Genomic DNA, 25,682 nt, shown 5'->3' on the forward strand with positions numbered 1-25,682 from the left:
CACTGATGTGTTGGGCACCTGTGCGTTATTAGATAGTTCAGCAAAAAAATATATAATATTTTCTGCTGTTCGGATGGTGTAGCGTATAACGTGCCAATCTGTTAGAATGAAGGAGAAAAGCCTCCCGTGCCGTTAGTGCCTGGCGGGGTGCATAATCTCAGGCACAGTTGCTTGTTGTGTCCCCAACAAAATGGACCATGCTGTAAAAAGTATAAGGCAGTGCGTATGTTGCTAAAATGCAATCTACCCAGGAAAGGAAAAACATGTGCATACTCAAGGAATCTCAATCGTCGGGTAGAGCGAAAAGTGACGCGCTGTTACTATTAAGTGTGGCGGTCACCCATCTAATAATCCAAGCATTTAATGGTGCTATTCAGAACTAAAAATGTTTTTCAAATGATCATCCCACAAAAAAGAGGGGGAGAAAGCAACTTTTGACCAAATTGGAGCAAAGATGGATATATCGTCTAGACACAGTGAAAAATGGTCTCAATCTCATGGTCGTGTGGAATAATCTCCTAGGGACTTGATTATGCGACACCATGCCCTCACTCTCTTGGGCAAGCACTATAGACACCATAAGTTCAGGGCACTGTATCGCTCGTCGCCTGACTAAGACCATGGACATTTGTAAGACTTCCAAATGCCTCTCGGTCATGATCACTGAAGGGATTTATGTGTCTGTTGTCTCCTAAATGTCAAAATCCATATTTTGTTCCCTCTCGAGCCTGACCTGGACCCCCTACAACTAATGCTAGTGGAGTCCGTCACACACCGTGTCCAACAAGAAACACACGGTAAGCCTCTCTCTGCATTTTCTCACTAATATAAGACTTAGGAGCTTACTAAATAATAAACAATTTAACCTATCAGCAACATAGCGTCTCACACACTTTCCTCTGTCCCATTTCATACAGAGTAACAAAGGATTCTACATCCACCACTACACAACCCATTTCTTCTTCTTATGTCCTGATGAAAGCCACCCAATCCTAAGCACACCTGATCTGCTACCAGTGGCCGAAACACAACGGTGTTGACATCCTCTTCCACAGTGTCTACCGTTGACACTGTCACTTCCAAGTTGTTTAGATCAACCATACAGAAGACTGTATGGTACCAACTTGTTTTTGTTCTGCACAACATGTAGTGTCAATGTTTAAATTTTACGTTCCAAATGTGTATTTGTCATCTAACTTGTTCGGATCACATGACTGCCATTTGTGTTCTCTTCCTGTGTAACTAGGATCATTATCTTCCTGTTATGGAGTTACTTTTGTTTTGATCACTAAGAATTCTTGTGTAAACATTGATGTGAGTGATACTCATTACAAGAGTCCCTGAGTCACTAGAAATTTCCATTCTAATGCATGCTCAGACAGAACCCCTGACATTTCCAACCAATCAGAGCCTATTCACTGCATGCCCGCTATGCTGGTCAGCTACACTGATAGCACTGAAATTGAGTTTTTATTTGAAGAATTGTCAAGTTGTAACATGGGGTGGTGAACTATTGGTTAAAGCAGTATGGGTGAAGAAAACGGTAGAGAAGCACATTACACCCATAGATGGAGGTCATGTCACCTTTACACAAGAGAAGACAGGTAGTGGACCATGAAAAGGCAGCAAAAGTAAAGGCAGAGGTTCTGGCCAAGGAAACAGCAGAGAGAAAAGGCTGAAGCCCCAACCAAAGAAAATATGGAGACAGGAAAGACGGAGGCAACCAAAGAAAAGCAGAAGAGAGACAGAGGGCCTGACCAAGGGAGAGGAGGAAAGCCAGACAAGTGGCCTGGGGTATTAACCCAGAGGGAGGACCAGGACCTTGTAGAGACTATTTTACATTAACACCAGGGAAGACAACCATCATGATTAAGCAAATAAAATCACCTTACCCTGGAATTCTTTGCATGTATAGACTTGTCACAGGAGGCAAGTAGCATTGTGCATGTTGCATAGAAGTCAAGTGTGGGTGATCAGGTTCTCTGGTCGTGACCATACTAGTTAAGAAAGATTTCTCTTTTCGCAACTTTCCCTCCATAGTTCCTTTCGACATAATCTTTTTACTCTGTTTTTGAACCTGTTCTGACCTTTTGAAGGGAAGTAAACTTTCAGTTCACTTCCCATGCCTTTTGTCGATTTGTTATGGGGAATCTGATCAGTCCTTCAGACTATCAGTATTGGTAAACTAGGTTTCCTGTTTGCATGGCTTCACTTACCATTGCACACAGCATCTCACAATGCAGTGCAATTGGGTTAATTTTTTTATCAGCTTAGCTGTTTACACTTGGGTTTTTTGGTTACTTTTATATGCGTCTAAAGACAGGCTGGTGGCAGCAGACATTTTTTACAATTTTTGCATTATTTTACAGTACACATCCACGTTTACCAAAGAGCTACCCCCCCTGCAACTCCCTCCCCCACATTCCTCAATTCAACAGCATTACTCGGGCTCTGTCCCAGTGTTAGGCAAGATTGTATGCAGTACCCTTTGGGTGCTCCTGGCAATAGGGACCCAACCTTTGGTATAAGTCTGAACTACGCAGGTTGGTAGTGTGGCTGAGCAGCCAGGCTCATCTCAAGAGGGGTCAATGTGAGCAGTAATGTTGTGACACAGAGTTTCACAGTACCAGTTAGTCAAATAAACTCTTACACTCAAGGCTTCTTGATAAAACAATTTATTTCACAGTCTGGTATATACACCTTCTTCAGAAGGGAGCAATATATGTAACACTTATAATACACTTCAAAACACACTCTGTTTCTCTAAATCAGATGACACCCATTGGGGATGGCACACAGACACTTCCTACACCCTCAGTTGACTTAAATAACTAGGACACTGTGGACCTTGATCTATCACTGGTACATTTAGAGCAATACTGAGTTTGGTGTAAAAGATAGATAGGGGAATAAAACAAAGGTTAACAAATAATTCACAAACTGGTAAGTACTTTTGGAACCTTCCAATGCAGAGTAAATTAACCCTTTCCAGGGGGAAAGGCCAAAGCACAAAGTCAGAGATAAAGAAGAGTCTCTCAGGGAGCAAGGACAGTCAATGTTAATTGCACAATGTATAGGGGAGCTGAATATCTCCTTTGCAGGTAGGTAAAAAAGTCTTGCACAATGTTTTTAGAAAAGTCTGTAGAAAATAGAACAATTGAAGGGACACAATCTGGGAGGCTTGTGAGGGGCAAAGTTATAGCAACTCTGGAAGGTAGCCAAGACAGGTTCCAACTGAGAGCAAGCCAGGCCACACAACAAGAGGTAAGTTCTCTTAAACTTTACAGTACCTCTGGTTAGAAGAAATGGTTCCAGCTGGCTTCTGTTCCTTTACAGCTCTGCAGAACCTGTTGTTCCTGAGCCTCACTCATGGGGACAAGAGGGAGGACGTCTGGGGACTCCTGCTCTGCCATGTGAAGGTCAGCAGCAGCAATGGGCAAACTTCAATTCAGTGGTCCTTCTGTGTTTCAGCTCCTCGCGTCTGATAGCAACACTGTGGTTCTCGGATACCAATCTGGACTTTCCTCGCATCTGGGGTCCAGCACGCTTTTGAGGTGGCTCAGGCTTGGTCGGTCCTGGTTCAGGGAAGTCCGGAGGCTCTTCCTGGCACTCAGGTCCGACTTAAAAGCAACGCACACAACCTGGTGTTCCTCTCCCTGGAACTTCAGCAGCAGTGGAACTACAGCCAGCTCCGAGAGGATGCCCAGACGGGCTTACTTTGGAGTTGATTGGTCCCACCAACTCAAGGGGAGAAGTCGTCCTTGCAGGGCTTCTCTAGTCGAGGCGAATTCCGGAGCTTCAGCACAGTAGCAGGGCCTCACCAGGCAAACCAACGGTCTGTGAGTTGCAGCAGGCATCTCTTCCAAGTTCTTCTTCAGATTCCTTCGTCCAGTGATCGACTGCCTTCCAAGCAAAAAAGCCTTGCCTTTTATGCAGGTTTCTTTCATTCATTCCAGCCTAGCTGTCCATCACCCAGCAGGGTGGCTGTCTTGCCGGTGCGTTCCTGTAACCAAGAGGATTAAGCACAGGGAGTTTTGGGCCCCTCCCAAACTTCACTCTGAATCGCGCCAAAGACAAAAACGCACAAAGGGACCAAACCTGGTTTGGCGTGCAGAGTAGATCTCAAGATGGACCATTCCAACAAGAAATGGCGAAAAAAGAAGACCGAGCCATTTTGACGAAATGGGCACCCATGGATGCTTTACAGCAGCTGTGAACGCAGCCCGCAGTAAAAACTCCCAATGGTAGTTAAAAGTAAACCACTGCCACAAGCCATTAATTGTAGAAAAGGTAACTCAAAATTGTTACATGAGAAACTAGACAAAGAGGATACTAAGTAACCCCTCCAGCACCCTATTGTAAGATAGTGTGTGCTGGGTCTAGAAAGTTACAAATGTAAGTAAAGTCATTTTCACTTCACTGCTCTTGGAAACAGTAGTTCATCCAAGAGAAGGTATTTACACCTTTGGGAAATCTGAAAGACTTCCCTGTGGCACTGCACCGAAGGTGATATGCGTCACAATGTAAAAAGATGATGCCTATGGAGTTTGTCAGACTCCATAATAAAAGAAACACAGAGTCCAAATCACACTAAAGATATGAGAGGGTGAAGAAAAGGTCTCACTCTCTCCAGGTTAGAAATGAAAAGTCCTAAAGTACAGCAAAAGAGTTGGGGGTCTCTAAGGTCGAAGGGAATTCGCACATTTCTGAGAATTCTCCTTAACACCCACTTGGTGGTCCTGCTTTCAGGTTTCCTCCATTCTGGACTCCAACAGCAGCATCCACTCTGTGTCTTCCCCTCCACCCCCCATCCTCCCCCACACCCCATGTCGCTCGGATTAGCATCAGGCAAATCTCCTCCAAGTGAGGGTTTCATTGGTTTTATGAGTCTCTGTAACGAGATGCGACGTCTCAGAAATAATTTGATAGTGATTCTGCAGAAGGTTCAGCAGCGGTGGCAGACAAATAAAAAGCCCTGATTACTTTTACAACTTCTTGGACTTCCATATAGGTGGCAAGTAGTCTTTATGGAGATCTCACTCTAGATTGGGAGCTCTCATCCCCTAAGCGTATTTAACTCCCAGTGTGGTCCTGCTTCCCCAAACCACTAGGGAGGGAGTCTTGCGGAACAGGCTCACCTCCCTAACATCAATGGTGATAGCTCCCCCTTGGAGAAATTGGATGAATTTCTCAGATTCGCCAGTGTCCTTCCCGAATATCGGGGTACGTTAAAGGGATGGTCAGCCATTGGCTGACAACCCATCTGAATGTTGCACGATCTGTTACTGGGTGATGTGTTCACTCACTGCCTCATGAAGGGGGATCAAAAGCAAAAACCCAACCCTAACCCACTCACCGTTCTGCAATGGGGTAGGACAAAGCTCTGCACTAGCACCTTTCAAGTCCCACTGAATGAGACATCAAAGCTCTGCCTCTGTAGGTGACCAGAACAAAGACTGCAGTGCTCCTTCCTCCCCCAAACCCACCGCCCTGGTTAAATGCCTCATCTCCCTTAACCTCATGACCGTGCCTGCATTGCCGGATGCAGAAGTGGGAGCTCCTTCGTTGACAGGAACCTGAAGACTCCACCATTTGGACTGGAGATTCCTACATGAAAGACATCAGGCAAGGACAATCTCCCCCTTTTGGGAAGTTCCAGTTGCCTGTGCTGCCCTTTGTTCTTCAAATGGACTGCCAAACTCTCCTCATGGTCATTCTTCCATGGCTGGCGCCTCGGGTGTCACTGAGCAAATCTTGGCAACATCCTACCCTTGGGTGTTCTGAAGCCAATGCTATCCTCAGAAGCTGAATCACAAGCCCAATGAAGAAATCCTACATCGCAGACCACCAGCAACTGAAACCTCATTGCCTACCTTTCTGCTTCGGACTCAGACCCTCAACCCAGGAAACACCAAATATTCAACATTGGTACTTCAAGGGTCTTGGGGGTCACTGCTGCACTGGTGCATCAATGCCGAAACAGTCTGGTCACCAAACTTTCAGTGACATCTTCTGGGAACTGCAAAGCAACTGGCTGCAGGACTACTTATTGGACTGAGGGAATTTGATTGCCACACAGCTGGAGAATCTTCAGCTTGATCTCCAATTGGAGGGGCCCATCTTTCACTTCAAGAGTATTCTGTTGCAAAACCTCCAATAAAACTCCAGAAACTGCTCCTTTGGGCATATTTGCAAAGCCCAAATCCACAGAAACCACTTCCACTGCCCTAGATAGGAAATTCAGCTTAATTGCTTTTAACTGCATGTTCTCTACTTTGTTTCTTGAGCTTCTGAGAACTATTACACTTGATACTGACCTGCCAGTGTATCGGTTGTAAGTGTAGTGTTTAATCAATTTCCTTTCGCTTTGTAGTGAACATATTTGTACAAAAATATAGTTAATGGACAATTTCTAATTTTAGTATTTGTGAAAATTGTGTACTATACCGTTTAAGCACTTCACCACCTAAGAGTTAAGCCAGGACTACTCCGCTACCTGGGGAGGATAAAAGGAATGCCTGGTTCCTAAGGAATGAAGACACTTCAAGTAACTGACCATAGGGTTTGAGGAAAATCTCCCCAACAGTGACCCAACAAGGGCCTGCTGACAATGATCAGGAGACAAAGGACTTCTGGGCCATTAGGCGAACAGCCTGAGGACCACAAGAAGCACAGCCATGAAGAGGTCCCATGACTGTGTCACACAGCATAGTAGGCAGCAGGGAGAGCAGCTTGTGGCCAAGAAAATAAATATGCTACCCTCTCAGGATGTGCAGACCATCCCAGTTGGAGAATATCTGTGAGCCCTATGAGAGACCTGAGAGTGCCAAATGAGCAGCACAGAGGACCAATATTTCCCACTGGTTCAAGGGAGAGAGACACCTGTGATAGGCTTCTCCTGGTCGAGCTGAGCAGGGTTATCACATTATGAAAGTTGGCCTTGCCAAAGGCAGTTGCAGTCTTCAATGTCCTCTCAATGGCTCAATACAAGTTCCAATAGACAACTAGAAAATGGCTCCAAAACCTCCCCAGATCTACAAAGAGTCGAGCTGCAGGTCACCCTAGCCCACCTATCAAGAAACACACACAATTCAATCTCAGAGGTTATCCAATGCTGGTTTAACAGGTCAGAGACACTTGTGACGTCAGTCAAGGTGAGGTGTCTGTCCAAGTCCAAACTAGTTAAACGCATATTTTCTCTTCCCTGGCTCTCTTCAGAGCCAAAACTAAATAGCATGAGTGTAGAAGGTTATTCCTGACCACAAACCAGAGGAAGGTGGTGAACAAAGGCAGTGAGTCACCATTACACGACTTAAGTACCCATTTTGGCAACTACACTGGACAAAAGGCTACCCACAGGAAAAAATATCACGCTGCATCGTAGTGCCCTAGTAAACATAAAAATAAGGATACGCTGCAACAAGCCTGTCCCACAGAAAAAATACACAAAAGAAAAATTTCCAGGACAGGATCCACCTGCACGATATATGCAAAAGGAAGGTAGAAGTGCTACATAAAAAGGTAAAAATAGGCAAATGGGTGAAACTTGCTTCAAGAAGGGAGTTTACATAGCCAAGGGGGGGGCTGGACGGGGTGGGGAGCATTGAAAAAAACTTCACTTTTCAAAAATGGTCAGGAAAAAGATGCTGAGATGAGACTAAAAAGCAGCATAAAGGAAAGTCTTTCCTAACCGGTGTCCCAACACTGCTGTTGGGAGCGGGTAAAAGTAAACTTCTGGTATCCATTTGACATGGTACATCTACACATTACATATATTAACTAATAATCACATTAGCTACAACGATATCTTACATTCCAGTCTAATGAACTAAGACCTGGCGAAACCGCCTCAAACGTACTTGAAAAAGGGACTGTCACTCACCTCTTTGCCGATGAAGGCGATTTGGCCACAATCACAGCATTTCTGTAATCAGGAATCTAGTGGAAAAACAAAAGGCATTTTTAACAATCTGAGCTCACAAATTAAAGAAAACATTTAAAACAAAGATTCCTGGTTTTAATCTCATTACACAATATGAGGGGTATACATGCATTATGTGTTCATTGCAGATGCCACAACACATTTTTAAAAACATTTATCATTTGAAAGGCACAGTTGCCATACAAAAAAAATTAATACACCATCCTATATTTTTATTGTAATACGTTAGAAATTGAGCTTGAGGGCCATGCACCAACACACAAAGTTCCAGACAAAAATAATAAAGCATTTAAACATTTTCCACTAATAGAACCATGGTTATTCGAACACTTCTGTAGTGCCACTGCCAAGACTTTTTCCCTTTGAGAACAGACAAAATAGGTTGACTAAAGAATTCTTCTCCTAACAAATCATATAGTGGATTTGCAAACACAATATGATGTGATGTTAAAACATCCCTGCTACTGCAGCATAAGCTATGACTTACCATAAACTGACCAAACTGCAATTCAAAATAACATTTACTGATTATGCAGCCTCGGCATCACTATACCATTTACACATATAACAATGACTTCCTGTTTTCCAAGTTCATTTATTCAGTGTTGAGTCTTATTGTGCTAGGACAGTTCTGAACACATTGGCCAAATTTACAACATGCTGATAGTTTGATCATTTGCACTGAAAGAATGGAAGCAAGACGCTGATGAGCAGTGCACATAGCGATGGGGGGAGGTTGGTCGTTAGAAAATATTGTCTTTTTGCACCATTCCCGCCATAGATTTCTTCGGGGCATACTTTCTTTTTGCTTCTTTCGAACCCTGTCCTGACTTTTTGGAGGTAAGTGACGCTGCGGTTTTTCTTTCCGAGTTTCTCAGGCTCCTCCGAGCCGGAGGAGCCTGAGAAACTTGGAAAGAAAAACCGCAGCGTTTTCAAACACAACGTTGTATTTATGTTTGCGGTCGCTTCAAAAGCGACCGCAAACATAAATACAACGTTTTTAAAGCTGAGGTTTTATTTCTAGGTTTTCCGGGCTCCTCCAGCAGCTAGTGCTTATTTTTTAAAATAAATAAATAGCACTTACCGAGATTCAGATGCAGCTTTCCTGCTCTGGTCTCCGGTCCGCGTCCTCCGAGTCCCGGCACCAATGAAGGAAAAGCCACCCAGAGGTAGCTTTTGTTTACTACAGCTGGCTGGCTTTTCCTTCATTAGTGCCGCAAAAGCAAAAGCCAGCACAGGCGGGCATCCATTTCACAAAATGGATGCGCCCATTTGCTTGCTTTGCGAATTTTGAGCTTGAATAGCTCAAAATTTTCCATAGGAAGTTTTAAAAAAAATAGTGCTAGCATTATTTTTTTTATATTGCCTATCTATTTTTTAAATAAAATGTTTTACTGGACTATCCCTTTAAGGTGAGTTATGTAGGTCTTCTGATGCTTGTGATGCATAGACTAGCAAGCAGAACCAGGAGATGGTGGTGGGATGTGAGATGTCTTGGCACGACCTGTCCCACCTGAGAATCCGACTTAGAGTGTGCGTCTAAGCAGTAATGTTGAATAAAAGTGTGAAAAGAAATCCAGGTAGCTGTTTTGCAAATAGAATCAAGAGGAACATGTGCGATAAGGGCTATAGTAGCTCCTGTGCATGATTAGAGTGAGCTCTAGGCATAGAGGGCAAGTCTCTCTTGGCAAGAGTAACACAGTGTGATGTACTGAACAATCCATTTGGAAATAGCTGATTTAGCGAAGGGGTCCCCCTTCTCTACCAGCTGCCACAAAGACAAAGAATTGGCTTGTCTTTCTTAGTGGTTTCGTCTTTTCAAGGTAGTATACCACCTCTCTCCTAACATCTATTGTATGCAGGCTTATTTCAGCTTAATTAGATGGATTCTGAAAGAAAATTGGAAGTTCGATTGATTGATGCACATGGAACTTAGAAATTAATTTAGGCGCAAAATGTGTGTGTGTGCGCAATACAACCTTATCTTTGTGAAAAGTCACAAATGGGTCCTGAACTTAGAGAGCCTGCAGTTCACTAACTCTCCTTATAGAGATAATGGCCACAAGGAAGGCAGTCTTACAGGTGACTAGCCTTATGCATTGGCTCAAAAGGATGTCCCATTAATCGGGAGTTGGGTTAGAATTAGGAGGGTGAAGTCTCTTTACGCCTTCCATAAATGCCTTAATTACAGGAATTTTCAACCATGAAAAACTGTACTACACTTATTGGAGTAACAATACGGAACAAGTTACTTACCTGTAACTGTTGTTCTCCAGCATGGGTCTGGCATGGATTCACATGCTCATGAATATTCCCTGTCGTCAGGCTGGGAATCATCGGTAAAGAAAAAATCAGTATCAGTTTCATTTCTGATCTGTCTTTCTTAGTAGTAACCAATCACTGATCTGTGGGTCATACTGCCCCCAGCCAATGACTGTCCTCTCCCTAAGCCCCGCCTCTGGCAGCCATCCTCAGATTTGGCAGCACGCAAAGTGGCAGTATGGCCAAGTGAAGAGCCGCAGAGGGGTAGGAGGGAGGGTTCGCATGTGAATCCATGCCAGACCCATGATGTAGAACAACAGTTAGAGGTAAGTAACTTGTTCCTTCTCCAGCATGGGGTCTGGCATGGATTCACATGCTCATGAATAAAAGAATACATAGCAGTATACACATGCACAACCACGGGAGGTGGCAAAGGCTCGACATTAAGCATTACATCCAAAACTCAACATTAAGCAATTCTTACCTCCTCACCAGGCTCACCTTAGGCGAACAGGTTGCGCAGCACTGCTTGGCCGACCCTGGACTCCTCCCTGGAGTACCGATCGACGCAGTAGAATCTTGTGAAGGTGTGCGTCAACCTCCACGTAGCAGCCCTGCCGATGTCCAGCGGGGCACACCAGACAGGAACGCCGTGGTAGCAGCGATCGCTCTGGTCGAATGGGCTCTCGGACGGCCGGGCAGCCGTCGGTTTGGCAACCGGTGACAGTGCATGATGCAGCCGGAGAGCCATCTGGAAAAGGAAGTCTTCGAGAGAGCCTTCCCTTGATTCACAGACCCAAAGTTCACAAACAGTTGTGACGTCTTCTGAAAACTCTTCGTGCGGTCCATGTAGAACTTCAGCGCTCTAGCTACATCCAGCGAGTGCAAAGTCCTCTCGGCCGGCATCGAAGGCGACAGGAAGAAAACTGGCAACACCAAGGGCTCGTTGAGGTGGAAGTCCGACGGCACCTTGGGCATGAAGGAGGGGTGCGTCCTCAGCACCACCCTCGTGTCATGAAAAGTATGAATGCTTGCAAGATAGGGCCTGGATCTCTCCCACTCGTCGTGCGGAGGTGATGGCCACGAGGAACGCGGTCTTCCATGACAGGAACTTCAAAGGCGCCGAATGCATAGGCTCGAATGTGGCCCCCATGAGCCTGGTCAGCACCACATTAAGCTCCCACGCCGGGGCAGGAGCCTTCACCAGCGGGAACGATCGGAATAGTCTCTTCATAAATTCCTTCACCAGGCGATGAGACCACAAGGACGCCCTTCCCGTAGTCCTGGTATATCAAGAGATGGCAGCCAGATGTATTTTGATGGAGGTGTGAGCCAGTCCAGCTTTGGCCAGCGACAGTAGGTACGGCAGTACTTGAGGGGCTGTAATCCGCAGAGGGTTAATCATCTGTGCACGGCACCAGACAGAGAACCTCTTCCACTTATGACCGTAACACTTGAGAGTTAAGGATGCCCTGGCTTTTGCAAGAACCTCTCTGCAGTCAGCCGGGATATCGTACCCTCCAAACTCTAATGCTGCAGGAGCCAGGCCTGCAAGTTCAGCGACTGTGGGTCGTGATGGAGAATGGCGCCTCCTTCTATGGAGAGAAGATCCGCGTCCGCCAGGCAGCTTGACTGGTGGGGACGTTGACAAGTCCAGAAGGTCCGGGAACCAGATCTGCCTCGGCCACGCCGGTGAGACGAGGATCATTCTGCACATGGACTTCTTGAGCTGGTTGATGAGGCGGAGCAGCAACGGCAACGGACGGAACGCGTATAGAAACAGGCCATCCCAGGGGAACGAGAAAGCATCGCCCATACTCCTCGGCTGCGGGAACCTGCTGGCGAACCTCTGGCACTTGGAGTTCGTCGCCGTCGCGAACAGGTCGATCTGGGGTTTGCCCCATCGTTGGAAGAGCCGATCCACTTGATCCTGGCGTAGTTCCCACTCGTGGCACGAGCGCAGCTCTCTGCTGAGTGAGTCAGCAATGGTGTTTTTTATTCCTGCCAAGTGGAAGGGAACCAGAAACATCTCCTGGGTGACGGCCCAGTGCCACAGATCCTGGGCCTCCTTGGATAGGGCTGGGGATCTGGTGCCCCCTTGCTTCCGTATGTAGATCATCGTGGTGTGTTGTCGGTGAAGATCCTCGCCACTTTGTCCTTGAGGGACGGAAGGAACGACTTGAGCGTCCAGAACACTGCTCGGAGCTCCAGAATGTTGATGTGGAGAGACCTCTCCTCCGGGAGCCAAAGGCCTCTTGCGTGGAGATCTCTGGTGTGGGCCCCCCACCCTCCAGAGAGGCGTCCGTCGTCACAGTCTCCTGAAACGCCGGGGTTTGAAAGTCCGTGCCTGTAGTGAGGTGAGCACGGGTACCCCACCACAGGATCGCCCGACGGAACTCCTCGTCGAGAGGGATCCTGTCCTCGAAGCAGCCCCTCGCCTGAAACCAGCGGACGTCGAGGAACTCCTGTAGCGGACGCATCCGAAGTCTGCAAAGGGGTACAAGATAGATGCATGAGAACATCATCCCGAGAAGGGACTTGATGGACCTCACCCTGGCCACGTCCGTGGCTAACAGGCGCCGCACCTTGCCCAGGCTGGTCTTGGTCCTCTCCTCTGACGGGGAGGCCAATTGCCCCACTGTATCGAGCTTCGCTCCTAGAAACAGTGCTACTTGCGATGGAACCAGGTGGGATTTGGGGTAGGTGATGGCTAACCCCAGTTCCGTGAGCATCCGAACGATCCTCACTGTGTGTTCGACGGCAAGTTCCCTTGTCCTTGCCCGGATTAGCCAGTCGTCCAGGTAGGGGTAGACGTGGATCCCCTGCAGGCGCAGCCGCGCCGCCACTAGTGCCAGGCACTTGGTGAACACCCTGGGTGCCGACTTTAATCCGAACGGTAGGGCTCTGAATTTGGAGTGGCGTCCCTGAACCACGAACCTGAGAAACTTCCTGTGCCCTTTTAGAATGGGGATGTGGAAGTAAGCATCCTCCAGGTCCAACGACGATAGGAAGTCGCCTTCCTCCAGCTGTCCCAGCACGTGCTGGAGGGTGACCATCCTGAATTTCTCCTCCTTGATGTATTTGTTTAACCGACGCAGGTCCAGGATGGGGCGCCAACTGCCTGTCTTCTTTCTGACGAGGAAGTACCTGGAGTACACTCCGGAGCCCCGGAGCCTCCTGGGGACGAGCTTTATGGCACCTTTCTTGAGCATCGCCCTTACCTCCAACAGCAGTTGAGGGACGCAATTCTCCTTCCTGGCCACGGGAGGAATGCGAGGGCACTTCTTTTGGAATTCCAGCAAGTGCCCCTTGGCCAGGGTTTCCAACACCCAACGTTCGGTGGAGATGGACTCCCACACGCTGACGAACTTCGTCAGCCGGCCTCCCACCGGGGTGCTTCGGTGGGGGCCCGACGACACGGCCGGGTCAGTCTTGCTTGGAGGCGGCCTTGCCGCCTTGGCGATGACGGCGAAATCCCCCTTGCTTGCCGCAACCTCTGTAGGCCTCCTGGGAAGAGGAGCGGGCCGCCTGGCGGTAAGTGCTGGATCCCTTGGAGGCACCCTGTCTGCCTCCGGAGCTCCGAAAGGGCCGTCGGTGTTGAAGCACCCCTAGGGCCCGGGCAGTCTCCAAGTCGGTCTTGATTGCCTGTAGAGACTCGTCCACCGCCTTACCAAAAAGGTTGTTGCCGTCGAACGACATGTCCAACTCTCTGGTCTGGACGTCCTGGCGAAAGTCTGTCGCCTTGAGCCATCCTCGTCGTCGGAGGCAAACTCTGTTGCCCAGTTGGCGAAATCCGGTATCGGCAATGTCCGTTGCCACCGTTATGGTGTGATCTGACACCACCTCGCCTTCCTGCAGAATTTCTAGGGCCTCCGCCCTCTTGTCGTCAGGTAGGAAGTCTAGCAGGGGAGCTATCTTGAACCAGAGCTCCCTGTCGTAGCGGGCCACGATAGCTAAGGCATTGGCCGCCTTAATCGTCGTTGCCGCCGACGAGATGACTCGTCGTCCCATGGAGTCCAACTTCTTGCCCTCGCTGTTTGGCGGGGAAGTGGAAGTTGAAGCCGCCGCACCCGCTGCTTTCTTCTTAGCCGCTGCCGAGGCACAAGGGGGCGGCATCGGGGACTCTGTACTTCTTCTCGTACCTGTCCCTCTTGGCGGGTGTCGTGGAAGGGTTCTTGAGGACAGCAAGTCCCTCGTCCCAGATGTCGTCGAGCAAAGGCACCCCAAGGACCATCTTCCTCTTGGCCTCTCGTCGTTGGTAAAGAAACCCTTCCTTTTTTGTTCTTCAGGGCAGAGCTGGAAGAGCTCGGATGCCCTGGTTATCATGGCGTGAAAGGAGCCAATTTCGTCGGCTGGAGAAGCCCGAGGGGTGGGGGGTGATGACGGGATGGCCGCTGTGTCATCGCCGTTGTCGTTGTCGTCGTCCGTCCCCGTCGCCGTATCCTCTCTAGGATCCGGCGAGGGGGACCAAGGGTCCACAGGCCTCGCGGGCACGAAGGCCGGAGAGGGGTGACTCTCCTCCGCTTGTTCGGAGGGTTTCCTGATGGGTCTGGTTCTGTATCCTCTGTCGGGGTCCGTGGTAATCTCGTACTTATCTCGGTACATAAGGATTGGATCGCCAACAAAATGGCCGCTGAGCTATCCTGGGGCTCGGGTAATGGCTGCGACGGACGTGATGGCCGCTCCACTGGGCCTTCTTCGTCGTCATCGTCGCCATCTTCCATCACGTCAGTGGGGACCGCCCCCTGGGATGGAACCTCTCGTTGAGGCCTATGAACCTCTCGTTGAGGCCTATGAACCTCTCGTTGAGGCCCTTCTGGGTTTCCACCAGCTCCTCCTCAGAGGCTGATTCTGAGTCTGTAATGGCCACCGCCCCCCCCCTCTTTTTCCGCTGGGGACTTCACGGGGGTCTTAACGATGGGCTGGAAAGAGGATTCCCTCTGCGGTGGCAGGGATACTCTGGGCCCAGAGGCCGATTCCACTGGCGTAGTCTCAGCCGGCTTTGCCAGGATCACAGCGACTTCTTCGATAGAGGCTTTTGCCGGCTGGATCAAAGCCCTCACCACCTTAGGTGCGTCCTGGGCCTTCGCCTTGGGGGGAGGGTCAGCGCCTTGCTCCCCCCTTCGACATCGACCGCGGCCGCTCCAGCAGCTTACCTGGGTTCTCGGACTTCCTCTTCCCCGAACCAGAGCGCTGGCTCGTGGTTGAACGTGCCGGGGAAGTCGCGCACTGCCTGGCAGCCGAAGAGCCTGACCTTTCGGCGCTCCCGGTGCCCGCGGACTTGCGGTGCTTGGCCTTCTGTTGGGCCCCCGTCGCCGGGGCGCCCTCACAGGACTTAGAAGCCCACTCAGACTTTTTCTTCGCCTTCTCACCTGCTGTGCCCTTCTCCAGCCAGGCGGCGAGGCGGGAACGACGATCTTGTTTGGTCCGTTCCAAAAGGTTCTTACAGAACGCACAGTCCTTCTCCACGTGCGTCTTGTCCTCATGAAGGCAGTAGAGACATTGCGAATGCTCGTCCTTAAAAACGTTTTGTAATCCGCATCCAGGGCAGCACCTGAACAGCTTGGATCCGGGCGTCGAGCTTCCCTTGTCCTGGGCCATGTCCGTTGACAGGCCGCAGATCTTCCGGAATCCTCCAAGAAGCGTAAACTCGACGAAAACTTCACCCTTGAGGGGCGTAGAAGAATTCCGAAACGGGGCCCCGTTCTCGGAAGTAAAAACGGTGGAGCTTGAGGCTCGATTAAACTGAAAAAATGAGAAAATCTCCTGAAAAAGCACGAAAACGCAGCAAAAAACTCGAGAGCTAAAGCACGAGGACTCCCAACACTTGAGCGTGCGGTAAAAATCTGAGGATGGCTGCCAGAAGCGGGGCTTAGGGAGAGGGCAGTCATTGGCTGGGGGCAGTATGACCCAGAGATCAGTGATTGGTTACTACTAAGAAAGACAGATCAGAAACTAAACTGATACCGATTTTTTCTTTACCGAGGATTCCCAGCCTGACGACGGGGAATATTCATGAGCCTGTGAATCCATGCCAGTCCCCATTCTGGAGAACTGGTGTTAGGTTTATGCACCTCTTTAAGTATGTAAATACATCTTTGTGGTAATTGGAGATGCCCAAAGCCAAGCTGCAAAGATGAGTGTTTGGGGGCACGAGCACAGTGTCTTACCTAGGTCTTGTGACAGCATGTTGTACGGGTAGGGCAGTTTCCTGGGAGGGGAGACTAACATTCTCATGAGATGAGTGAACAATGGCTTTAGAGCCCACATTGGAGCCACCAGGATCAGTGTGACTTGTTCAAGGTGCATCATGTGCACTATCCTATTGGGAAGGGGAAGGGGGCTGGGGTGGAGGTGTGGGGTGTATAGGCAAATCTTCCAGACCATGTTATCCAGAGACTGTTCCCTTTGAACCACCTATGCGGGTACCTGGAGGCAAAATCTGGGCATTGGGCGTTCTCCAGAGTCACAAACAAATCGATATGTGAATGACACAATTCTGCCAAGCCATTGAGTAGAATATGTTCTTGCAAGCGCCACTCATGTTCTACGGGTAGGTGCAAGCCTCTGCTGAGCAAGTCTGCCAGAAGAGTGTGTTCCCCTGGAACATGTTGCGATAGTAGGAACATGTGTTTGAGTGTCCATTTCCAAATGTTCTGGGCGGGTTTGGATAGCCCTGGAGAGTGGGTGAACCCCGGCCCCACCCATGGGTGTGGTGCTGCCTGTAAGTACAAGAACGGTCTTCCCCTGTATGTGTGCTTGGAAGGCTTTTAGGGCTTTGAACACTGCAAGCAGTTCCAACAGATTGATACGTTTGGATGCTACTAATTGAGACCACATGCCGTGCGCTGTTGTAGGAAGTATGCTCCCCACCCCGACAGATGTGTCCGTGGTGAGAGGGGTTTCTACTGCAGGGCTGGTGAAGGATTTCCCCTTCAGAAGGTTTTCCCTGGACCACCACTGTAGAGACTGAACAAGGGCTGTCGTGACAACCACTAGATTGTCCCACTGACCGCTTGCCTAACACCACTGGCTCGAGAGCCACTCCTGCATGGCGTGCATGCGCAGACGGGTGTGTGGAACTAGGAAGATGCCGGATGCCATCTTCAGTAGTCGCATGGCTTTCCGCACGGTTATCCAACGACTGGCTACATACTGAGGGATCTGGAACAACATGTTTTGAATCCTCTCGTAGGAGGGGAAGACAAGGCCATCTTCTGTCCGAATTAATACCCCTAGAAATTGCTTGACTTGACTGGGGACCAGACTTGACTTTCACGTTGATTGAGAATCAGAGATTGAAGAGGAGATCTACGATCTTTTGAGTGTTCTCCAGACGCGTTCCAGACAAGTCTCCAGTTATGAGCCAGTCATCGAGATATGGGTACACTGGAATCGACCGCTATTTGTAAATACCCTTGGAGCTGAGGCAATGCCGATGGGGAGTACCTTCAACTGATAGTGAGTGTTCTCTACCTTGAACCTGAGGTACTTTCATATTTCAATGTTGCCAGCGGACAAAGTATGCATCTTTCATATCCAATTTGGTCATGTAATCCCCCTCTTGCAGAAATGGAATTTCTTTCTGAAGAGTTGTCATCCTGAACTTTTGAGGTTTGACATACTTTTTTGCAGGAAGGACAGAGATCTAAAACAGGGTGCATGGTTAGATCCTTTTTGGGCACAAGGAAGTATATTGAATAAATCCCTTTGGTTACCTGAAGATGAGGGACAACTTCGATCGCTCCCTTTTCTATAAAGGACCTGGACCTCTTCTAGCAGGATCTGTAGATGCTCTGCCGACAGTCATCTGTTCTTGGGTGGATGGTAGTGGGGTGGTTGTAGGAATTCTATGCAACACCCATGGGCGACGGTCTTGAGTACCCACCAATGCCCACCTATGCGTGGGTAAAAGATGTTAAATGCCCCTGACCGGGGAGACATGGGAGGGAATCCGTACTACTGAGCCATTTGTTGGCCGGGGTTGGGGGGGCCTCTGGCTGCAGAGTTTCTCCCACAACCCTTTCCGCATTGAAATCCATGCTGTGGGGGGGTTGGGGGGACGGGGACTGGAAGCTGCTGGAAGTACCTTGACTGGAAAACCAATGGGCACCTCCTGTTCCATAGTTCCCCTGGGAGGATCGGGAAAAGGATTGCCCGTGAAAGGACCAGGTGCCTCGGACAAAGGGTTTTGCTGATATATGGTTTAAGTGTCACAAGACGCCATGCCCTTGTTAATTGAAGAGAATTCCATGGAGTAAGAGCTTTGGTCATTCATTGTTGTAAATACAAAGGTTCCTCAATAAATGTGAAAGCCACAAACAGATATCTTGAATAAATGAAATAAAGTATGTAGTACAACAAACAGACTTCAGGCGTCAGTAGCAAGAAGGCTGCACCATGAAATGCAGCCTCAGGGCATTCAGTAATGTGTGTGTCGGCTGTACGAAGTCCTACGTCTTCCAACAGTTAGAGCAGCAAGCAAATACCTTACCAAGCTATCTCCACATTGGAGAACACAAAGCTTGGAACTCACGGATGCGAAAGCATACCTCGGCAAGTAAATATTTACAACGTTCGTCTCCTGCTCCTTCTTAGCGATTTCCAGTTCCCTTATCGACCGCGTTACCGAAGAGAGCATAGTCTTCCACAGGCTTGTTGATGAGGGAAGCCAGAGTCTGGCTTAAATCCTGAGATTTTGAGCCATGCGTGGCACTTTAGCAGAGTTCCTTGTGCAAGAATGTGTCCCGCTGTCTCAGCCGAATCCAGGGTGTTCTTGAGGATGTTTTGCGTCACCAGACACCCTTCAGCAACCACTGTTAAAGAGTTGGGTGCAACTAGGTTCTGGGACATTAAGAAAGCCTTCCTGCAGGAGTCCTCATTGGGCATCGCTATAGCTGGCAAGGAGCGTGGTGTTATTGCTGATACCAGCACAGAAAACAGCAGAGGAAGTGACCTGTTTGCCCAGAGCGTAAAGCTATTTACAATCCTTGTCTGCAGGAGACAGAAGAGGATAATGGCACCCCTGCTTTTTCTGGTGGTTGTAACCATCAGGGTGTCTGCGACACACAGCCTCTAATATACAAAATGGTCTGAAGGCGCCGGACGGAACATCTTCTCCACTCGAGGGTTGACAGTCTGAGTGAGCAAGGGTGTAAGCAAGCAGGGGGTCATGCGTTTCTTTACTGAGTTAAGGAGGCGAATTGACTGACTGACTTGGATCTTTTCCTTAAGGATATCCCCCACAAAATCTGTATCGAGTACGGCCTCCTAGGTGACTATCTTGAAGCGGTCAGCAGCCTTCTTGAGGAGGTTGGTGAAAAGCATTTGGTCATCAATAGGTGGGGAATGCCGAGGTTGAAAAACGGGAGGAGTGTCCAAGAAAATGTTGTCTGGGTCAGGGTTTTGGCTAGTGTGCCACGTGTCCTGGACATCAGCTAGGACCCAGGCTGTGTCTTGAAACACAGGGTCTTGTGATGCCTTATCTGGGTCAGGAACACAGTAAATGTCTTTGTCAGGGTCACCCTGGTCGTCAAAGAACACAGCTACAGTAGGTGTGTGTGGACATTGCTCAGACAGGGATGCAAACTGCACCTGGAGAAAGGAGCCTTGGGGACTTTAGAGATATAGGACAACTATCCACAGTCCTATGTCTCTTAAGAGTATCATCAAACTGATCTGAAAAGTTGTTAAAGACATCTTCTCCATACACGTCTCAAATGTGTCTGTAGTCCACCCAGGGAAATTGGGCTCATCAGGGGGAGGGAAGGGTGGAGCAGCTGCAGCACGATCCTGCTGTAGGGTCTGAGATAGAGGGGGAGAGGCTAGACAATATCCTCAGGCAAAGGGGAGGCCATTTAGGGTCAGAACCATGAGAATGGGCCTTAGAAAGCTTCTCCCGGAGCTTTGGAAATGTTTCGGATGGGTGGGCCCATTTCGGCACGTCTTTCGACGCTACTTCACAAAGGGCTGGAGATTTATGGGAAGTGCCAGATAAAGATGAAGTCTTAATGCCAGCTGCAGGTGGTTGCGCAGAGGGCCCTGCACCGCGAGATTCAGTATGCCCCTCCGAATTTTGACGGGCCTACGGGGGTCGATGGCTTCCTCAATTAATTCATTGAGGGAAGATTAGGGGTTGTGTTTTTTTGTGAAGTGGTATGGTGTGTGTCCTTGTGGCCGGGGTGTGATATCCCCATCAGACTGCTAGTGGCATGCTTGTCAGGGGCCAGGGACGAACACGCTGGAACCTGCAGGATCCACCATTACATCTATGGCTTTCGAATCGGAGCTGCGGCTGCCGACTGACTCCTCGTCCGAGGCGACGGCACCAGCGGGGGAGTGACTCTCGGCTTGCATAGCGTAGGTTGCCCACCGCTTGGTGTGCCTGTCTTTTAAGGTGTTGGCCCAACAAAGTTTACAAGCTTTTTAACGCTGCTCGTTGTGGCCACAAAGGAGGCACTGATAGTACTCTTTATGAGTAGCTTTCCAGGGCAATTTGCTGTTGCAAGACGGGCAAACTTTAAAGGGTGTTCACTCCATAACAGAAAGAAACTGCAGCCAGACTGAAGAAAAAAAGAAAAGGAGGAGTAATGAAGAGGGATTCTCAAGAGAAAGACCGTAAAATAGGACCCCACTCTCTCTACTGTGAGGCCAGGTCGGAGGGCCAAGGGCGAGAAGAAATCAGTTGCTGGTAGATGGAACGTCGGCGAGTTAGGATCAGTTGTCGAGAGGATGTCGAGTAGTCGTCAAGACAGCCTCCGAGGAAACCTAGCGAGAACCACTTAAGCAAGACAACAATATAAACTCTAACAAGCTCTGCATTGAGCAACTGACTAGATAGGTGGAAAAAAACGATCTGGTGGGACCTCAACGCATGAAGGATTTTGGGTACACTACACGTCATGTTAGGGATAGCGTTGCGGTCACACCCATGTGGATGTCCCTTTTTTTCGATCTTCGAAAGAAAATTCAAATACTCCGAGATTACCACTAGATGTTGGACTATATGCACAGGGTGTGATTCTAAGCAGATTCACAAGCATCAGAAATCCTTTTATATATTGGCTTTTCGTTTATTTTTAATATGTGCCTAAGAAAAGCAGGTGGCAGCTGTGACATTTGTACAGTTTTTGTGTTATTATACTCATACACTTTTGCATTTACTGCAAATGTCTACTAAAAGGTGTTTAGCACCCTAAAATGGTCATCCCACAAGGTTTTTTCGCTTGTTCTTTGACCATATTGTTCTTTGGCCTTCTTCCTGCCTTCTCAAGTTAAGAAATGCCTTTAATGGAAATCCCGTTCCTGGGGAAAGCTGTGGCTTTCGTGGGCTAAGGGGCATTTTGTGTGAGCCAGTGAAGGGGGATAGGACTGTCTAGTCCAAATCCACAACTCTGGTGCCAGGGAGTGTGTTGCTGGTCAGATGTGATGACCAGTGTTATTCCGTGATAAGATAGCCACTGGCTGCTTGAAGGAAGATCCTTAACATTGGTGGGCTTGCTCCCAGCCTGAATCTTGGATAATGGGAGGACTCTTGCGACTGTCCGGTAGATAGTTGGAACCAAGACTTCTACAAGGAAGGGCAACTCGCTGATAACCCAAAGAGGACTCATGCAGTTTACCAGCATCAACACCAGAGTTGTCCCGGTAAAGTCCAGCTCCTCTGTCCTGATCTCAAGGTCGTCTTCATTTGTGCTTCAACCGCTAGACCAATGGGAACAACCAGTCTTGACTCTTGCTCGAGGATCCATGTCTACTGAGCTTTTGGAAGGGTCTCTGGATCAACCGGCAGATTGACCAGCTCTCTCCCTGGGTTACCTCGATGCAACAGTCATCGTTTTAAGCAGAGCATTGGAACTTGGCAGATCTTCAGCTTGTGCCGCAAGTCGCTTGCTGCTGCATCACTCCAAGAGAAGCTGTGCTGAGGCTGCTCCTATGTTTGCTGCTGTAAGATCGCCTGTTGCTGCCAGACCATGGTGACCTTTGTTGGATCTTATCTTCATATCCCTGCAGTGTTCCGTGGCAGTCTCTGCCACAGAAGTCTTCACTTGTCTTTGTTTGGGTCTTCAAGCTGTCTGGAACAGATTCTCGTGCACCACAACCAACAAAAACTAATTCCTGTGAAAGAAAGTGTCTCCTCGGCCTAGGTGACCCCTGTAATATGAACCAGAACAGAAAAACATGCCTGGAATGTAGTCTGCAACCTGAAACCATACTATCCATAGAACACTTAGCTGTTACTTTCTCTGCGTAAAGACCTGACCCCAACTCACTCTGAACTGACCTTTGGTGGTGCAATCTGGGTTAAGAATCCTTCACCTGACCTTTACTTAACTTGTATCTAACTTTGGAAATCTTATTATTCATAACCACTGGCACTGCTATTTCTATGAGAACTTACCTGAAGAACTATATGCTTTGGAACTGGTGACATTTGGGCACAAAGCCCAAACCATCTTAGGGTTGGACTTCATAAGAATTATGAAAGCTGTCTGTGTTGAATCAAAAGAGTTATGCCGACTTTTCACTGGATCTGACTCTCCTGTAGTGCAATGGTAATTGATACATATGCAATCTGATTTCTCCTAGTGGTGAATGTGTATATGTGTTTTATAAGTATTTTGTGTGCCAATACTTGCATGTAATTTTGATATGCTTAGTGTGTAGACTAAAGGCCTCAGAAATAATTGTATTTTGATATACTGACGCCTAACTGGAATTACTGATGTTAATGTGTGGACTCATTGTAGCTCTGGACCAGTCTCACACCCTTCCTGTGACTAAGCCTCGACTGCTCTACTACCTCAGCTTGATTGGGTTATGGCTAAACTCTGTTTTCCCCTTTTCATCATAATAAGGTCACGTCCCAAAATGCTCCCACCTGGACTGATTTTGCAAATACATCTGATCACTTGTGAAGGGGAGCACGGAAAGAGAGGGACTTAGCTATCAGACGACACCACTGGACGACCCTGTGTCCGACAGAGGCCATTAGTAGTGGTAGCAAGAGAACCAGTGGAGGAAAGATGCGACAGCCAACTCTGGGAGGAAGAGCAGCCATACACTGCCAGAACACTGGCAGGAAAGAAGCCTGCTGGGCAATTGGAGAGTGTGAGAGACGCACACACAGTCAGCACCCTGGTGAGAGGGACAGAAACCCAATGAGGAAGGCAGAGGGACACTCTGAAGCAGTTGGAGAACATATCCAATTAAGGTCAATTCTCTGCTCTTGAACTTTGCAATCCAATGACGAATTACTACTGGCACATGCAAGCACCTGTCACGGTTTCCATACCTGCCCATGTGTTTTCAGAAACGCCGGACGCCGGTCTCTCAGAAAGACAGACCGCTCTTGGAGGTTGCCATGGAGACTTCAGGATAGGCCGTGCAGACTTCAATTCCCAGCACTACACGCGCCTGTCCATCCATGCACATGATGTACCCCCAACTGCAGCCGTCTATACCCTCATTTGGTTTTGACGACTCGTTGGATGGATCACCTGGACTCTTGACTTCTTGGAACTCTTTTTGGAGTGTCTATGGATTCCATTTTACTGAAACTTTCATTGGATTGGTTTTTCCCTTGTTTGTGACTTTGAATTTTGGGGTTTTTCCTTTTTCAGAGTGCAGTACTTTGGATTGGTTTTCTTTGCGCTTGAATATTCGTACTCTTACCACATCTGAATGGCATGAAGTTTCTCCTTTGACACCACCCCTATAGCCTTTAAGAATAGAACCAGTGTATTGTACCCATCTTCTACCAACCTCTTTACATCAATACTTTGCAACCTGGGGGCAGCCAATCTATACCCATGACAAAAAAAAGTTTTCATATTGACACAGGTCACGGGTACTTGTTATGTTATATGAATTTATAAAGCGCACGTCCACACAAAGGCATCTTCACGCTATGCAGAGTACACTCAGCAGCTCATACCCTATATCACCCCTCTAAACAAAAACGTTTTTAGCAATCAGCACAAAACTTAGTAAACCACTGTAGCCTGAAGGCAAAGAGGAAGAGAATTCCAAAACCTTTCTGCATTGACCAAGAAGGCACACCCCCAACTCGAGAGAGGCACACACGTGGAATAAAGATAGTGTACAAGTCGAGGGAGCGGAGTGGCCGATTGGGGACGCAGTTTACACTGCAGATACTCTACACCCCAGCCATAGAAGGCTTGGTGAACTATGCACATGGTCTTAAATTGTACCCTCTGGACCACAGGGAACCAGTGAAGCTGTCGTAAAATTGGAGATATGGGCATGCGATAGGGGGTACAGACCACCAATCCAGCTGCCACATTCTGCAGTAATTGCAGGCGGCGGATCAAATACAAAGGCTGAGCTAAATATAGCGAGTTGCAGTAGTCCAATACACTGCGCACCAGTGCAGTCACCACTGGCGCATGGAACTGCGAGGGAAGAAAACCCAACACCCTACTCAAGACTCTCAGCTTATAGTGTCCAGACCTGCAAAGAAAAGCCACCTGGGCCTCCAGAGAGAGCCAGGAGTAGAGTTTAACCCCCAGGTCCTTCACAGTGTGAACTGGAATAGGACAGGAGCCAAGGGAGGAAGGCCAAAAGGCAGAAGTCTAGATAGAAGACATAGCGGGGGGGGGGCACCACCAAGATCTCTGTTTTGGCCCCATTTAGCTTAAGCCAATTGTGGCATATCCATCTGGCCACGTCCACCAAGCAACTCTGAAGTCGAGATGCCGGATCAGGATGGGAGAGATCGAGCGGCAGAATAATCTGGGTGTCATCGGCATAGGAGCAGCACTATAGGCGTGGGAATGGATGAGCTTAACCAATTGCTGAATATAAACATTAAATAGCGGCAGGGACACGGCAGAGTTCTGGGGAACTCTGCAGGTCAGGGAGACAGAGCCTGATCAAAAAGGTGGAAGAGAGAGTTTGTGTACAATCACCAAGAAAAGCAGAAAACCAGGATAGTACTTGTCCAGATATCCCCGCCCCAGCCAGACTGGCAAGCAGGATGGGATGGTTGACAGTATAAAATGTCCCGGATAGATCTAATTGGACCAATACTGCCAACCTGCACCCAGCACTCCCACCGATTTTTCACATCTGCTTTCCCACTATCTGACTAAAAACCCTTTACCCCTCCACCTTTCTTACATAGCTGTTCACTGCGAGGCCAAAATTATTGGTAGAAGAGCACTATATAAGATCACTTATGTTATCCTGTGACCCAACACAACCCCCTCGTGAGTGTACAGCCTTAATTTCACATCCAAGTTTACCCCTTGAAAAGTCAGGCAATGTGGTGACAATGGCAAAAAAAGGACCGCTTGACCTTCCTAATCCATGAACATAACGTCTAGGAAAATTTTATCATCAGCCTCATTCTAGCTGGCCTGCTATGCCACTTATGTGAACATTAGAAAACTTTCTGTTGGTGCACCAAGGGCACTCGTTTGAGTTGCTACAGCAAAAGCATGACAAGTTATACCAA

The 25,682-nt window shown here is 48.4% G+C and overlaps 1 protein-coding gene across 2 annotated transcripts in view; it reads right to left on the bottom strand.

Annotated features, from left to right (window-relative positions):
• Positions 1–25,682, bottom strand: part of PRPSAP2 (phosphoribosyl pyrophosphate synthetase associated protein 2) — a 746,926-nt gene that overhangs the window by 401,083 nt on the left and 320,161 nt on the right. For both annotated transcript variants that reach the window (XM_069645686.1, XM_069645687.1), the window contains exon 7: positions 7,883–7,938. In XM_069645686.1, the coding sequence (XP_069501787.1) occupies positions 7,883–7,938 (56 nt within the window). The remainder of the gene's footprint in view (positions 1–7,882; positions 7,939–25,682) is intronic.

This window comes from Ambystoma mexicanum, chromosome 2p (genome assembly GCF_040938575.1).
Source record: "Ambystoma mexicanum isolate Mex_15411 chromosome 2p, UKY_AmexF1_1, whole genome shotgun sequence".
Classification (NCBI taxonomy): Eukaryota; Metazoa; Chordata; class Amphibia; order Caudata; family Ambystomatidae; genus Ambystoma; species Ambystoma mexicanum.